The sequence below is a fragment of the Schistocerca gregaria genome, chromosome 2 (genome assembly GCF_023897955.1).
Source record: "Schistocerca gregaria isolate iqSchGreg1 chromosome 2, iqSchGreg1.2, whole genome shotgun sequence".
NCBI lineage: Eukaryota > Metazoa > Arthropoda > Insecta > Orthoptera > Acrididae > Schistocerca > Schistocerca gregaria.
This window is the reverse complement of record NC_064921.1, coordinates 592796996-592815313: the sequence shown is the minus strand read 5'-3', so window position 1 is coordinate 592815313 and position 18318 is coordinate 592796996. Positions and strand designations below refer to the sequence as shown.

The window sequence follows — 18318 nt, the reverse complement described above, 5'->3', positions numbered from 1 at the left end:
GAGAAGTTTTTCCCTCTGTATATTGCATTCTTCACAAAAACCACATCCTGCTTTAGAGAACAATTTTTCAGCTCAAATATTTAAGTGAATTTTTTTTGTGGATTTGGATAGGTAGTACCGATGATGCGGTTCAATACATGTAATGGATCTTATTTAATAACTGGAAGCCAACCTTTCTGGTGATAACTGCTCTGTGATGCTAAGTCCGCTCCTGTTCCAGTCCGCAAATTGCTCTTTTCTGGTCGTATTATAAAAGGTCCACTCCATAACCAAATTAGGTTTCTCTGTTGTTTTTGTAATTTATCGAGTTTTGCCTATCCTCACTGACAGTCGTTAAAACAGTTGCAAGCAAATCCTCGGTGGTTTTGGTTGCCTTCGAATATCTTGAATGTAGGATAGGGCAGCATTGATATGGAAAATATGTAAGTATGTAATAAGCGCTTTTTGATTTTTGTTATAATTTAGCTGAAATCAGGGTTTATTCCAACACCTGAGTTTGTAACCAATACCCTCTGTTAATTCCTTAATATATGAAAAGAACTGTAATGGTCTTATTATATTCCCGGAGAAACGTCTTAATGACATCTATGGCTGTGGAAGACTGACTATCCAGGATAACGTTGTGCGTACCAATAATTATAAGGGCAAAACCAAATGACAGACTTCTTACAGATAACAGTATCTTCTGCGAAAAGTGTGAGACTAACACTATCTACTAAGTCCATAAGTACAACATTAATGGCCGGCCGAAGTGGCCGAGCGGTTCTAGGCGCTTCAGGCTGGAATTGCGCGACCGATACGGTCGCAGGTTCGAATCCTGCCTCGGGCATGGATGTGTGTGATGTCCTCAGGGTAGTTAGGTTTAAGTACTTCTAAGTTCTAGGAGAGTGAAGTTAAGTCCCATAGTGTTCAGAGCCATTTTGAACAACATGAATGACAATAGTTCTACAACTGTTTTGTGGAGCACATCGCATATTACTTCTGAGTGCTGATGATTCTTTGTACAGAATAACGAGCTACATTCTACCCGCTCAGAAATTTTCAATCCTATCAGAAGATTGGTTACAAATTGCGCACGAATGCATTTCCTTTAGTACGAATCGGTGAACGGCGTGATACTGAATTAAACACACTCGCGCCAATAAATCTACATTCTTCGTTGCTAGCCTTGCCTCGAATACAACGGGCGGCCTGTCATCTTTGTTAAGAAGAAAAGAAGCCACTGCTGTCTAGCGCAGGACGATCTTTGTTGTCTTCTCATGAATATACTACAGTCAAGAACGAACGGTTTCTCTTTAGTTTTGTACCCATCTGCCTCTCCAGAACATGCTTACATCTGATTTCACTGCCTGTCGAGAGAATGCCCCTGCCGGTATATACGCAAATTATATTCCGTTATTCGTTAAACTGGTTCTCACTTTGTCTACTGCGATCTTTAAGATGGTCATCTTGAGTCATATTTCGTGAATGAAAGATAAATGCCACTTTGGTACACCTTCCGCAGTTGTCTGATACGTGAGCAACTGTTTCGAGCCAACGGATTTAGTAGTATAAGGTGTGTTAGAAACGTTCCTTAAATAAAAAGGTATTATCTTTAATTCTAAGTTACTCTCCGTTACATAAGATCTCCCAGGCAGTGAGGACTGCAACATTAAAATAAGGAGGCAACCAGTATTTTGTGTGAAAGGTTAACATAGCTTCTGCCCGTACAGTTCCCTTGCAGACAGTTTACAAGACAAATGAAATAGCTGTTTTAAAGCGAGGATGCAATTCTCGTCCGGCAACTGACCAGGTTTTGATCTTTCGCCCCTCTTCGCAACCGCAGCCGCCTTCGCATTGGCCGGCGCAGCAGCATGGCAACAGAGCCTGACCGGAATGGGCTCCCAGCTACATGTCGCGCATGCGCAATGCGATCGGATGCGCGCGCATCTGGGACTGGGAATCGATAGGATAAAGCCGCAGCTGCGTTTGTTGTGCTTCCAGAAGAGACTGAGAAGAGCAAGAGGTACCAGTGGAGAGACTGTGTAGCCCTGCACTTGTGCTGTTTTCTTTTTCTTTTCCGTTTCAAATAATGATATTAAGCGAGTGGGTTGAAAGTGGTTGTTGCGAATATCGAGTACTTGAAGTAGAGAAGGCAATCGTTTTATAAATTGTAAGGCTAACTGGACAGTATTTTACTAGTTAGTGTGGACTTTTTTGTTCTCCGTTGTCGTGAGATGTTATAAATTGCATCTCGTCTGCGGGAATAGTGAGGAAAGAGAGTAGTGTTTTACTGGCACCAGGTTCCAGTTTTCGAATTCAGCCAGCAACAACACTGGCCACTAAAGACAGAGCGTGTATTGGCATGAGGCCAGACTTACAACAGTCAATAAGGCATACTTCTTCGGATCACTTTTCAGAAGAGAAGAATCAACTCATTTAGTAGAAGGTCGTTGAACGCCGTATTGAAGCGGCTGGATTATCCTACAGATCGCTCGTGCATCATCTCTACGACGGAGACGAACGAGCCTGTGAAGCGGACGCTAGTGGTGCTGGCAGGCCTCGTTTCTTTGCTGTCGCACGTGGGAAAGTTGCTTGAGAGTGGTACCAGAAAAAAGGAAGAGATGGCTCCGACGCGTATGAGCCCACCGCAAACCATGCCGTCGAAGGACGAACTGGCTGTGCTGGAGGCTTCGCAGAAGGAGGCCAATAATGGCACTAGAGGTGAGTTGACCAGTGTACATCAGTATTCACTTTAAGGCATTGTGATTGCGAAAAGACAATGAATTATCTAGTGCACCGTGGTGCAAACACTTCGGTGTAGTGTGTAATGAACAGACCGCTTCCATCAAGGAGTGACGGGGGGGGGGGGGGGGGGGGGGGGGGGCAAAGACTCATCCCATACGTCAGTGACTTTTACTTATTAATCAACCACACATCGCGCACATCATGTAGGTGTCTTCGATTACATGTATATTTTTGGATACATACATAAGTGATGAATACACAATTTTGTAGATCCGTACATGCTTTTAAGGTTAGCAACATAATTAATTGCAAACACACGGCCTGAGTTTCTATAATTATCGGTGAACAATTTTACACACCATACATTTTGTAATAAATGAAATTAGTTGCGAAACTCGCTCCGTTTTCTTTTTCTAGTTTGGTAAAAACTTGTTCACACTGACAGTTCTGGAACACCTAAGCAGCTAGGAAGAGAGAATTTCCCTTTCGTAATGGGATTTATTTTTGCAAATACTGTTTATTTCAGTAAGTCGACGTATAAGGTGGGGTAACGCGGTGAGTTACCAAGTTTATTTACAAAGGCCTTTATGAAGATTATGTCACGGGTGAGACCACTTTTTGTGCTAAGAATAACACCTGGGCGACGTTCACTAATTCTTATTGTAAAAGCAACATCTGAATTGATTGTGCCGCACCAGTACAGTCAAGTGAACAGCAAAATATAATTTACGGAGCCCCTATTCAAAAATCATGAGGAAGGAAAATTTTAGTTTTTGGGATGACCCATGTGCTCTGGGTGGGATTCTTACTGGTGAAATGCTTTATAATGAACCTTGGCATTTTGAAGTAAATAATGTAATCTACAAAGATTCCACAGTACACCATAAATATTGGTGTGTGTCTATCATTGTATTACCAAGACCTTTTGTCACCTAACATAGCTTTTATTCCAGACCTTGTACATGTATATTTATTGCAGGCACAAGCACACGTTCAGCAAAGGGATTGGTTGTTGTTATGGTTGGAATGCCAGCAAGGTCCAAGTCAGCTACAGCACATAAGCTAGATCGCTACCTGCGATGGACTGGTGAAATGTCAAAAGGTGAGCTTCTGCAAAATAATTGTGACTTAAGTATTGTTAGTGAAGAAGTCTTGCCTTGTAAGAGTCACATAGTGGGCACTGTTCATAATTGATGTACAATGAAGATCATAATATGCACGAAAGTACATCTTCAATATTTGCTTAACACTTATTAGACCATTTTTTAATTTACCTTGCAGTTTTAAGTTGTGTATTGAAGGGCCCATTGAATAAAGGATGAAAGTGGACATAAGTCTATGCTGCAGATCAGTTTGCTAATCTGTTATCACAACCTTTATATCATATTCTCATTATTTGGGTTTGCCATCAGAGAACTCTATTTTCACCCTCCAATCTAACATAAGCACTGGTGTACACTACAGATCAGTCTCACAATCGCCAAGATGTAGTGGGAAACGGGAGCCACCATCACACTCTAGCGCCCCCCCCCCCCCCCCCCCAAATTTGCTTCCTCTTGTAATTTTTTTCTTTTAGTTACTGAAGTCATTTTGGAATTAATTCTGTAGTCTCAGTTGGAATATATCATTCACCAACACTATTGCAGGCAGGCTTCATGTGTAAGGTTTATGAAGTAGCTACATTGAAAAGAAAGGAAAAAAATGGTTTCTGGTTGTAGGAGTTGGCACAATAAAGTACTGCCTCAACAACATTTTGGATCCATAATTTCTTCTTTGATAACCAGAGACTGAAAACAATAGGAAGACCCTGTGTGGGTTTTTTTGTACAGCCTCTACCTTCAACACTTTGAAAAAATTTATTATCTGGTGGGAGTAACCTTTGGTCTTAAAATAAAAATTTTACTGTGTCCTTGTGTAATTATAAGTGCAATTATTATTCCTGAATATATTGAAGGCACTTTCTAAATTTGACTTACTAGAGAAAGCAGGAACAGTGTTTCTCAATAGGTCATTTTGCAAAGTTATATTCATCCTACATTCTAGTGATTACTGTTTATTTTGATTATAGGCAATTGTAATATTTTTCAACACATTTGTTGTATGGTGATTAATTCTGTAAATGAGAAAGGCTACATTACTGAAAATTATTTGTTTTAGGGTTTGTCCATAAATAAGAACTACACTACTGAAATTTTGATTTAGTGTCTGTCTAGCTAATTTCACCTTTACAGGGAATGTTAAGGAGACTAGGTGAATTGAGATTCTGGAAGTACTAGAGCTCAAATTCTTGTTAAGTTGTCAATATTTACATTGGTTACTGTTTCTTGACACCATTTCAGACAAATGGTGGGAAAGTTCCTTCTCAAATACTATGACAAATTCCTTCACACATCCTTGACCAGTCCAAGCATCTACTGTAATGACTCTAATGTTAATGAACAATAGACCTCCCCATTCTTTCCTTCTACCTTTCATTTCATACATAGATTTTTTGTTATAAATAACTGCTCTTTTTTTAAACTTGTGCTTTCGTCTTTGTCGATATTAAAATGTCACACATGTACAAATTGAACACAGTTTTCTCCATATAAAATTGTTCTTTGTTTGTTTAATTTATTTACTATCTTGAGAGGCTTTTTAACTCATTTGTTAGAGCCTGCAAGTCTATCAGACAGAAACAATTGTGAAAAAAATAATGAACTACAGTATTTGCTATGAGCAACCACACAAAGAAAAGAAGACACATGTAAAGTGAGATGCATATATACGTGGAGCTGCATGTAACAACAGACTATTTTTCTGCATTCTGAGGAGTGTTTTCTTTTTTCTGCTATTGCAGTTTTTACAGTTAGCAATTACCGACGTAAGCTGGTGGAGCGGTATGACAACCACAATCTGTTTCGAGCAGATAATAAAGAAGCAATGGAGATCCGGGCTAAGAGTGCCCAGCTTGCCATGGATGATGCCACCGACTGGCTGAAAGGTGGTGGCAACATCGTGGTGAGTTCTGTGGTAATTTGGCTTAGGTACTTTAGGTGCATATGCACTCGTAAACAAAATTAGCCTTGAATTCCTGGCGTACATTGTTACTGCCTTTCTGTGGTGATCTGCAAGTTCGGCAACTGTGTTATTTCACGCTAAGGTCACATCTATTGGCTCGTCGTTTTTTGTGATATGAACAAGAAAGTGTCAGTTTTCATAAACTTGCTAGCTTCTGTATAATTGTGACTGTATTCTGAAAGGAAACTTTAGTAGCCACTATTTAAATGAAAGCATTATGTCAGACCACTGTTATTAAGAAGAATGAATTGTGCGGCATTAGATACAAGAGTTAATTATGTGCCTTGTGAGCATTTCTCAGAGAATGAATTGCCGTTTTCAGTCTGCTGTGAGTAAGGTATTCTGAAAATTTAGTTGTCACTGATTCACTGTTCTTTTGTCTTATCACGGAGATAAAACTTTTTACCTCTTCACTGTAGCAATTTTAGAACAGTTAAGGTTGGAGAGATGATTTGCAATTCCTATCTGGTCATTCAGATGTAGGTGTTTTGTGGCTTCTCCAAACACCTAGATGTTTCTTCTCTAGAAAAGCATGGACAGTTTATTCCCTAAGTTTATTTACTTCAGGCTTGTACTCAGTCTCTGTTGACTTTGCCATTAATGGTATATCAAACACTAAACTAACTTCATTTTTTTAGGCTCCCGGGTTTAATAAAATATATGTTAAAGGGAGGTTTGATACAGGCATTCAGTCACAGTTATTGCGAAGGTGAGTCAATAAGCAGACACTACCGTTCAGAGAAAGGAGGAAGCAACACACAGTCATTAGTAAATGAGTTGAGTTAGTTGATAAATGCCACACCAGCTTTTGCATCACAGTTTAAGAGTAATTATACAGTCTTGTATTCTTGTGCTAGTTTTCTTTTAGCCATTTGCACCACTATCATAACCACTACGAAACACCTATTTTGAATTTTTTTTTTCTTCTTATACACATTTACAACCCCAGTTTTCCTTTTTTTAAAAAACTGTGTTGTGTTTAAAACATGATAATTCTATTTTCATTGGCCCCATTGTCCATTGCACCTTTTTCTTGAACCTCTGGAACAATAAGATTTGTACATATTTTAGTGTCTTTAAAAATGTATTCTTTGAGAAACTAGCTGGGCCCCGAAATTCTTGTGAAATTAGATTGGGCCAGTTCATGCCACTAGATACTGCTGCTTAGTCCAGCATTGTTGTTAATAGTATCTGACAATCAGGTGTAAAATTTTGAATGCTCAGTTGCAACGTTGCAATACACTATTGTAAAAAAAGTGTTTATGTTACTACTGTATCACACTATTGTAGATTTTTTCCAAAGAAGTAAAAAGCAATTACAGTAAGCTACATTTGAGTTTCAGAAATTAGTAAAACTTCCACTGTTTGTCTTACATCTCTTTCTTAAAAATTGGTAAGATGCAAAGTTTTCATACGTCTTTCTTTTTTTTTTTTTTTCAGATCCTGGATGGGACACACATAGCTCATTATCAGCGGCAGAAAGTACATGACCATTTTGAGAAACGTATGGGCTATAGGTGCTTGTTTATTGAATGTGTTTGTGATGACAATGGCATTCTTTCAAGGAATGTCAATGTAAGTACTTTCAAATATTTCACTGTACTGATTTATTTGACGAGGTGCTTCAGTTGGCCAGTGGCATTAATTGTTACTTTTTTTACTATTAGGAAACATTACAGAATAGCCCAGATTATAAAGATATGAATTCTGAAAAGGCTATGGACGATTTCAATCATAAAATACAACACTATATTGAACAGTATGAACCTATGAGCTCAAAACATGAGCCGCAATACCGTTTCATCAAGTACATCAATGATGGTGAGTTGGTTATTATGCTTACTGAAACTTACAATTGATTAGATAACTCACATAAAAGTTTCATGCATAAAGGATTTTAATTAAATGTGCCCTGCTCCAATTTCAGGAGAGTCAATTGCTACCCACAAGGTCACAGGTCATCTTGAGGCTAAAGTTCTGATGTATCTTTCAAATTTCAGGCCAGCTCCAAAAACATTTTACTTTTCAAGGGTAAGTATGATATTTTCCATCAGATGTGCTATTAATGGGCCTGTCCCAAAAGTCTTAAGACCTGGCCTACAGGTCTTTATACAATATATTTAGATCAAATAAGTGCTCGATTTTCTGATTTTCTTCTATTAAAGTCTGTGTGATGAAACACTAATCATGTATCATATTGTGACATTGCAGCATGGAGAAAGTGAGAATAATGTATTAGGTCGCATTGGTGGTGATGCAGATTTATCACCACGAGGTCGAATATATGCCAAATCTTTGGCACAACATATCAATGCTCTTCATATCCCCAACTTGAGGGTGTGGACCAGTGAACTGAAGCGCACAAAGCAAACAGTCCAGGGAATTGGAGCTCCTGTGGAACACTTTTCAGAGCTGAATGAATTGGATGCTGTAAGTAATGTGCACTGAGCGAATGTAAAATATAAAGTTTTATGTAAGATGTTCATTTATTGTATACAAATCTTATGCTCGTACTGTCTTTGTTGTAGGGTGTTTGTGAAGGTCTCAGTTATGAAGAGATGCAAGAGAAGTTCCCTCAGGAATTTGCATGGCGTGACCAAGATAAACTTAGGTACCGCTATCCCTGGGGTGAATCGTATATCGATATAATGAATCGTTTGGAGACAATCTTGCTAGAGCTAGAACACAGTGAGAACATATTAGTTGTCAGCCATCAAGCTGTACTACGATGTGTACTGGGATATTTTCTCAATAAACAACCAGGTATATATACTGTGATGTTATTGTGACAGAAGTACTTCTAGAAACATAGAAACTGATTTTTTTTATATCATAAGACAATCCCAACATCATAAAGATGTTTGTTTATTGATTGCCGACTGGTTTCAACCACTGTTGTGGTCATCATCAGACCCCTTACTCCATGGGAGTCTGCTGAATCTGGTGAGGAGCAAGCATCACTGGCGGAGGAGTATAGAAGTTGTAATATGCCTCCTAGACTGGCACCTGCTCCTCGCCAGCTTCAGCAGATTCCCATGGGGTAAACAGTCTGTGATCATCAGAACACTGCAACAGGCACCAATAAATAGATATCTTTATTTTATTGGAATTGTTCCATTATATGAAAAAAAATTGATGTAACTGCCAATTTTCCAATAGAATTAAGATAAAATGTTTCTAAAATTTTAAACTGTATTTTTTGATCTGTGGATAACAAAATAAATTTCTTAATATATAGTTATTTTTCTGATGATTGTAAGGAATCATCTGTTGGACCCTAGTGTGAACTATTCTATATTTTTCACATAAAGTACCAGCCAACTTTTAAATGTTTGTGTTTACAGAGTTAATATTGGTTTTGTGTTTAAATGAAAATTGTTTTGCATGTTGTTTGCAATTCTGAGGAAATGTTTGTATTTCAGAGGACCTTCCATACATAAATGTCCCACTGCACACAGTCATAAAGTTGACATCTGATGGCTACCACTACAAAATGGAATGTACAAGGTTGCCTGTAGAATGTGTTGATACCTACAGGCAACAGCCAAAGGTGAGGAAATAGATAGTTGTGCAGTTTCAGTTCCATTTCCATACCCTTAAATGTGCAAGGTACTAGTGGCTGTCTTTCACATTACTGATTTCCAGAGATTTTTAATTATGTGCTCCTTTGGCATTAATTTTATTATATATTGGAAAAAAAGGGGGGAAGAGACAGAGAGATATGTGGAAAGAGAGATTTTGTAGATTGTAATTCCAAGCAATATTAGTATTGCCTTAGTCAACATAATTTTCTGAGCAGATGTGTGGAAAATGGTATGTTGCAATGATCTTGATTGTTTTTGGTGGGGTTGTAACTTGCAGATTATTACATGTCTCTTCCTTTCTTCATTTCAGAATTGCTCTCCAGATCGCACAACGCAAGATGCTCTCATTACTGTACCTTCCCATTATGATGCTCTTGACCTGTGGAAACTGAAACAATCACTTATTGAGCAGCATTGAACAGATCTAGTGTAGCTGACTTTTTAAGTTTCACATGTGAACACAATGTTTTGTAAACATATGCTGAGTGCAAAAATGAGGTTTAGATACTGCTTGTTGAAATATGCTGTGTGTGACATCACATTGGCAGATTGAAAGTACAACTTAATTTTAATGAGAGACCAACAGACACTGTTGAAGTTTTTTATATATTCTGAAATTAAAGTTTTTAGATCTATGTTCTATACCTTTTATGAATGTATTTTGTATAGAGCATCAAAGTAGTTTTGGACTAAAATTGTAGATTATCATTCAGAGTAGGAAAGAGTACTTTGTACCAGCCCTTTTTATGAAATTTCTACATCCTTATTACCCCTGTCATTCCAGTGGTAAAACAAATTTTGACATAACTGAAATTCAAATTTAAAATTCAGTATTTATGTTAAGCAGTATATGCATGCGGTAGGTTTTGTCTGTTGTCGAGATTACTTGCCAATTTTATTGTGAAGTTCCTATTAGATCAGTGAATAAATTGTATTATGGATAAAGAAAATATTGCTTCCTTGCATATGATCTGTGATTCTGGGAATAAGAACTAGCAGAACAGCAATGTCACTGGACGTAATATACTTGTAAGTGAGCTGTAACAGGATAATATCTGTGCCAATTGTTTGTTGCAAGTTAGCTCCATTTTTTTATATTGCATTTTGCATGTTTTCATGCAAAACTTCTAGACTTGCAGTATCCTGTGTTCTGAAGGTTGTTAACACAATGGTAGCTTTTATTAAGTACTTAAGATCTTATTCGTTTGTTATAATAAGAAAGTTTTTAAAGACTACAGGCTTGGCTGCAGTTTGTATACTGCATCAGGTGCTGTATTCATGCAGTTCAATGCAAGTTTTATCAACAAAACCGTTTTTTATAAAGAAAATACTCTAGTTATTGAACTGTGTTACTCTGTTTTAATGTGACTAAGTAAATTTGTCCTCCCATAGTCATGTAACAATAAAAGAAGTGCAAGATCTGACTGATAATGTAAGTAATCCCCAAATGTGCCTCATTGTGAACTATGTGGAAAGCGAACCTGAGTGTTGAGTGAAACAGTGTCGCAAATTTTTGGGGTATCGTTTGAATATAAAATGTAGTGAATACAGAGTTACCTGTGGTATGACTGTTATAAGAGGAGCAAGCCCACAGGTGCTATTTGTTTATTGTGGTCAATTATGTCCGTAGTATTTAATTGCCATTCACAAATCTTTTTTATGTGATTACTGTGATCTTTTTTATATGCAAATAATATTTAATAAAAAACTATTCAAAATTATTTATGCTTTTGGTTATTGGTAACACCCTAATTTGAATGTCAATGTCTGCTGGTTAGTATTCTATGTAAATCATTGTACACACTACTTTTTTTTTAACACAATAAAAGTTAGTCTTTCAAGCAAAATGTGTGAGATAGGACACATTGCAGGGAAACTGGCCTAGCAAAGAAATAGAACAGAATTCTATTTCTTGGTATCAAGTCTTGAATTTGCTGACAGAAACAGGACTTGTAACAGGATGTTGTTGTAAAGAAGTTTCGTACTTAGTGACATAATAAAGTTTATTTCCCGGAGAAAAATATGGCCTAAAAGACTGGAATGTATGAAATAATTTGTAATAGTGCAGGGATATTTTTACATTGAGTGATTGGTTAGAATAGTCATTAAAAATTAAGATTAAAGAATTGTTTAAGTGTTTCTAAGAGATAGTGATGTTGGTCACTTATGATAAGAACTTAGTGCTGTAAAGGCTGACACTGTCCTCCAGTCATCAGGCAAAAACCTTTGTAATTGCAGTTGTACTTTCATGATAGAGTAAGTCTGCAATGCAATTACTATGTAAGAAGTGTACATAACAATTAAAGTGTGTATCATTATTGTCCGTGGCTTCAGTGTTTTCCATAGACAGAAGCACATTTGAAACCATAATATTCACTAAATTTGCAGTATTTAATAGAATTAGTTGTCCTGCAATGGTACGGCCCTGTTTATACACCTATATAGAAATAAATGATTCTAACAGAGCATTATTTGTTGTTGATTAATAGTTAGAGTATTCTGTTTTCATCCAGTCAGTTTTTCAGAAAGGTATTCAGCTATATTAATAAAGTCAATATTTTGGAAAAAGTTGCCAGATTTACCAACAAGATTCGAAGTGATTAGCTTTTATGTGGCGTTATAAGATGCTCCTGAAATTTTGCAAATATAATACTGGGGACACTCATCATTATGATTCATGAATAGCCAAAATCGAAGTAACTCTCATATACAGCTGTCTAAATTTCCCATATTGCCGAAACTTTAATGTTCAACATTATGATCCAGAAATAGATTATTTGGTTTGTTTGTAATGTAATGTAATTCTAGTGGAAACAGTCCTTGTTTTTCCTGTGAGGGGGCACTATGTGCAGTCTATGGCAATTATGTCACTTGTAAACAATGCAGTACTGGTACTGCTGTGTGTCGTCGTGAAAGTTCTGTTGCTTCAGAGTGGTCAGAAACCCTATACAGTCACAGTAATGAAGCAGTGAATGAGATGTGGACATTGCAGCAATTGTCACTTTGAGTCTAAGTAATGTCTAGACTGTGGAACAAGTTTCTAGTGACAGGATCACTTTAGGACCATTGCAGAAATGACTATAGAAGAAAAACAACAGGTATGCAGCACCGAAATTTGGATGTAACAGCAAGTAGAAATCCTTAACACAATGCAAAGTGTCTACAGTGGCAGTTCCCCACAGCTGCAGGAGACCTTTCGAGGTTCCTCCTAAATTGAGTTCAGAAATGGGCACGTCATAAAGCCACAAAACCACTCTTTGTGGACCGGACAACAATGAAACACAATGCTCTTTTCTTACCCATACCAGTGTTCACCCTGACAATAATGATATTCGTATGTGGAGGCAACAAGGAGAACATTTACACCCTAACGTTCTCATAGACCACTACCCTTTTCGAGGTGGTTCAGTCATATACTGAAGTTGAATCACGTGGCCACAGACATGCCTTGTGCAGATGCAGGGGACAAAGACTTGTGTGAAATATCAGGACAACATCCTTGCATGCATTGTGGCTCCATTTGGTGAGGATATTGGAGCAATATTCATACTGATGGATAACAATGTATGCCTTCATTGTCACTATCTTTTGAACATCTTCCTAGTGGAGCACATAATTAGTCTGATGGAATAGCCTCCTTATTCTCCAGATCTCAGCTGTGTGGACCATGCTAAAACGAGCAATTTGCAATCGTCCTGTCCCACCAAAGACCCTAGATGACATATAGAGGCACGCCATAGAGGAAGGGGACAATATCCCAGAGACTAATCTGGACCATTTGAGGCGCGTATGCGGAACTTCATTCAAAATAGTCACCAATTACGAGAAGTGCTAATTGGTTCATAAACGAGGCATTATGCAAGATGACAATGAGAAGAAATCAATATTATATTTGCAGAGAAATCTTTCCGTTTCTTTTCCTTTCTTTTTTTCTGTTCTTTTTGTTATCAAGTAGAAATGTGGTTATTTTCATTATTTTTGTTTTCTTATTATTGTATGTAACAGAACAAAATCTGGTTTCTTTCCTGGTATGGCCAGAATTGACAGTAAAGCGATATGCAACACTTCTTTTGACAACTGTGTTGAATGATATTTTTACTTCCTCATTCATACATATGCCACTGGTTTGTGGTGCATCCTCTTCATTTTCTTGTCCATCTTACTTTCTCAAGCTCAACAAACACTTGTTCACATTCACATTTACTGAAACAAGAACTTTTCAAGAATTTTATTAGTAATTGTGCCATTGCAGTGTAAAACAGTGAAAGTGGGACAGGCAAACGAATGCTTCCTTTTTCTGTAACTGCCACTGTGAACTTTTGTCTTGGCCTGTGGCTTTAAACACATGTTGTTGTCACAGTGACAAGCCCCACTATTGTTACCATCCACACAGCATCAAAGACAAAAAATATTTACCAATCATCTTTTCCAGCACGGTTTATATGGCAACACTATATTTGATTTATGCAGCTGTCATCAGCATAGTTCACACGTGTTTAGCAGCTGCACTACAGTATTGTTGAATTGCAAATTCTGGTTTTAGGCTGGTGTAGCAGATGGGGGATGGTGCTGACTTTGTTTTTGACATTTTTTCCCTTAATAGTCACATCCTCCAGTTGACCAACCAAGCCATCACTAGGCAATGCTAAATCAAAGAATCTGAACAGTGTTTCTACCACATACACATTTTTTGTTATGTAAATCATAGATGAGTGGCATGTACCTTATTACAGATTACGAATAATTACGTCATTGTCTCATTGGGTTTTTACTCTTCCTCTGTATTCATTACCATTGTTTATAAAATATCTAAAATGGGAAAATTTCTTGTAGTGTATCTGTATATTCTCACCTTCCAAATTGTTTGGTACTAATCTTTGGGAAAGGAAGAATACTAATCATTTGTAAGGTGATACAGGCACAAAACTCATGGCTGCAGTGTAATAGCATGTGCCATGAGACAGCAAAGTGTAATGTCTTAAGTGCTGTTCATATCAACACAGTTTTCTTCAGTTATTCCAATATATATATATCTGTGCCTATCTACCGGCGCTTTCCTGCTTGATAAGTCTTGGAATCTTTGTTTTTAATATATATATATATAAAATAGAAAGAAACTTCCACATGGGAAAAATATATTAAAAACAAAGATTCCAAGACTTACCAAGTGGGAAAGTGCCGGTAGATAGGCACAATGAATAAAACACACAAAGACACACACACAGAATTTGAGCTTTCGCAACTGACGGCTGCTTCGTCAGGAAAGAGGGAAGGCAGCTTTTCCTTCCCTCTTTCCTGACGAAGCAGCTGCCGGTTGTGAAAGCTCAAATTCTGTGTGTGTGTTTTATTCCTTGTGCCTATCTACCGGCGCTTTCCCGCTTGGTAAGTCTTGGAATCTTTGTTTTTAATATTACCAAGCGGGAAAGCGCCGGCAGACAGGCACAATGAACAAACCACACAAACACACACACAGAATTACTAGCTTTCGCAACCGATGGTTGCTTCTTCAGGAAGGAGAGGGAAAGACGAAAGGATGTGGGTTTTAGGGGATAGGGTAAGGAGTCATTCCAATCCCGGGAGCGGAAAGACTTCCCTTAGGGGGAAAAAAAGGACAGGTGTACACTCTCGCGCGCGCGCGCCCTCACACACACACACACACACACACACACACACACACACACACACACACACACACACACACACAAGCAGACATATTCAAAGGCCTTTAAATATGTCTGCTTGTGTGTGTGTGTGTGTGTGTGTGTGTGTGTGCGCGTGTGTGCGCGTGTGTGTGTGCACGCGCGCGCGTGTCTTTCCCTCTTTCCTGACGAAGCAGCCGCCAGTTGCGAAAGCTCAAATTCTGTGTGTGTGTTTTATTCATTGTGCCTATCTACCGGCGCTTTCCCGCTTGGTAAGTCTTGGAATCTTTGTTTTTAATATATTTTTCCCATGTGGAAGTTTATTTCTTCCCCCTAAGGTAAGTCTTTCCACTCCCGGGATTGGAATGACTCCTTACCCTCTCCCTTAAAACCCACATCCTTTCATCTTTCCTTTTCCTTCCCTCTTTCCTGACGAAGCAGCCGCCGGTTGCGAAAGCTCGAAATTCTGTGTGTGTGTTTTATTCATTGTGCCTATCTACCGACACTTTCCTGCTTGGTAAGTCTTGGAATCTTTGTTTTTAATATATTTTTCCCATGTGGAAGTTTCTTTCTACATATTAAAAACAAAGATTCCAAGACTTACCAAGCGGGAAAGCGCCGGTAGACAGGCACAATAAATAAAACACACAAAAAATTGTGTGTGTGTGTTTTATTTATTGTGCCTGTCTACCGGCACTTTCCCGCTTTGTAAGTCTTGGAATCTTTGTTTCTAATATATATATGTGTGTTTGTGAAAATCAAATATATATATATATGAAAAACAAAGATTCCATGACTTACCCCCCACACACACACACCTATATGCCTATGTGTGGGTGGGAGGGTAGCAAATTAGATCCAACAGACACATAACAAAAGCCACATGGAGCAAGTGGTGTATTGTTTGATAGAAGTAGAAGAAAAGAAGTGAACTGCACAATATGGCTACTGATTACTAACAAAACAGATAGATGTTCCATGTTTACAGTAAATCTTTCACTGGCATAACTAAGCAGATATTGCAAGTTGTGCAAAAGGTGAAGAAACAATTGGCCATATGGTTACAAGGCATGACAAAGCACCAGAAGAGACTGTAGATTGTTAGAGAGTACTGAAATTCCAGACTTTGAATGATAAGCAGTAGACAATTTATGCAGGAAAGGAGAAAACATTAACTTGAAAATAACATATCTATGACACGTGTTAACACAGTGTTGAGAGTCACACGGGGAAAGGGGTATAAGGACATGGATCTGATCAGTGCAATGCCCCTCATTTGGTCCAGTGGTATGTGAAACTGTCTGCCTACTTGTACAGTAAAGGCATTTGGTGTACCCAAAACAGCTCCAATCTCCCCCCTCCCCCCAGTGTGTGAAACATTTTTACTAGACTTTCTTTAGGGCCAATTCTTTCGAAAAATTGAGTAGAGAATGATTACAGTTGCAGTTAAGGAAACTAGTAACAAAGGATAGTACTGCAGCCTGGCAGCACTATAGGCTTTGAAGAACATTCATGTAGTACTGCAGCCTGCCAGAACTGTAGGCTTTGAAGAACATTCATGTAGTACTATCTATTCCAACACAAGGAGCCTCACAAATAAACAGGATGAATATATGGTATCAGTAAGAAAATATAGAAGAGAAATTGGATGTCTTGTGCTTATCAGAACATCACTTGTATAATCACTAAAATCAAACAGAAACACCTCTAGGCGGATAGAAGGTAATATTGTACTTTTTAAAAAATAGGAATTGAAAGGGAAGTGGCTAATACACAAAACCAGGACTTGGATCCCACATCTACTTGTGACGGAGAACTGTATCAAACAACTGTTCGAATGCTGTGTCATAATCATAGATTTTTAAACTTGCAGATTAATAAGATTGACAGACTGCAGGCCAGTAGCAGGCAATCTCGTCAGTTTTATCAATCAGGATACTCAGTATTTATGAAGACATTTAAATCAATTTTCTACTTTGTAGTAGGCTACTCATGGCAAGAACCTACAGTGGTAGATGTCCAGCTTTGAGTTATTTCCAACAGTGTGCAGTCCAGCAGCCACTAGATTTAAAATTGTTACTTCACATGACCATGAGGATCAGATATTAACACTTAAATGTTCCAATCATTAAGCTTAGGTCAGGAAAGGAAAATATTGGTTTAATTAATCATAAGTAGGTCTGCAAATCCTCACAGTGACTACATAAAAACGCACTGATAGAGAGGGAAAAAAAAAAAAAAATCCAACACCAACAAAGATTTGTACAAAATAAACAAAAGTTGGTACATCTGAAAGATACTGTTTATTCAGATTTTGTGCCACTCGTATAAGAGTGGCACTACTAGTACCACTATGAGACTGCAAATCGGGTTTGCTTTGCATACATGCTGTAACAGTAGCGAACATTAGTTAGCTTTGAGATTGGACCTAGTGTGTTGTTGTTAGTCAAGATTGCCTTTAAGATGGTGAAGATGCCATTATCAGCAGCTTACTGAGTTTGAATGAGGTCTTGTAATGTGGCTATGAGAAGATGGATATTCCATCTGTGATATTGTAGAGAGATTTGGCAGGGCTGGAGCCTCTGTACATGAATCTGTGCAATGGTGACCACGGGAAGATACAGTCACAAGAGCGGGCTCCAGACAGCCAAATGGCACTATAGAGAGGGAAGATCGTTGTATGTGGCATACAGCTGTGGTGAATTGTACTGCATCTGCAGCAGCAATTTGAATAGCATTTGGCCCTACAGTGACGCAGCACTCCATTACAGATAGGTTACTTCAAGAACAGCTCCGAGCCAGATGCCCTGTAACATGTATGCCACTGACTCCGAACCACTGCTGTTTGTGACTTCAGTGGTATCAAGCGAGAGCTCATTGGAGGGCAGAGTGAAGGTCTGTTGTGTTTTCTGATGAAATCCTGTTCTACGCTGGAACCAGTGAGGGCCATGTGTTGGTTAGGAGGGGGCCAAGTGAATGGCTGCAACCAACTTGTCTGCGGCATAAACACACTGGACTTACACCTGGTATGGTCTGGGGTGCAATTTTGTATGACAGCGGGACCACTCTCATGGTTATCCCACACAACTTGACTGCAGATTTGTAGATCAGCCTGGTGATTCGACATGTTATGCCACCGTTCATGAACAGCATTCCAGGGGGCATTTTCCAAGAGGATAACACTTGCCCACATACTGCTGTTGTAATCCAACACATTCTACAGAGTACTCTCTGCAATTGAGCAAGTATTGGAAATCATCAGATGAGAACTCTAGCATAATCCATGAACGGCATCAACCGTCCCTCTA

General features: G+C 38.4%; 1 protein-coding gene across 1 annotated transcript; it reads left to right on the top strand.

The window, feature by feature from the left end:
• Positions 1-903: 903 nt before the first annotated feature.
• Positions 904-11092, top strand: LOC126334407 (6-phosphofructo-2-kinase/fructose-2,6-bisphosphatase-like). The gene is made up of 10 exons (XM_049996831.1): positions 904-2703; positions 3707-3829; positions 5567-5727; positions 7228-7362; positions 7455-7608; positions 7715-7818; positions 7999-8217; positions 8316-8550; positions 9210-9337; positions 9682-11092. Exons 1-10 carry the CDS (start codon positions 2604-2606, stop codon positions 9787-9789), a joined length of 1467 nt encoding a protein of 488 aa, XP_049852788.1. The 5' UTR covers positions 904-2603; the 3' UTR covers positions 9790-11092.
• The last annotated feature ends 7226 nt before the right edge of the window (positions 11093-18318 follow it).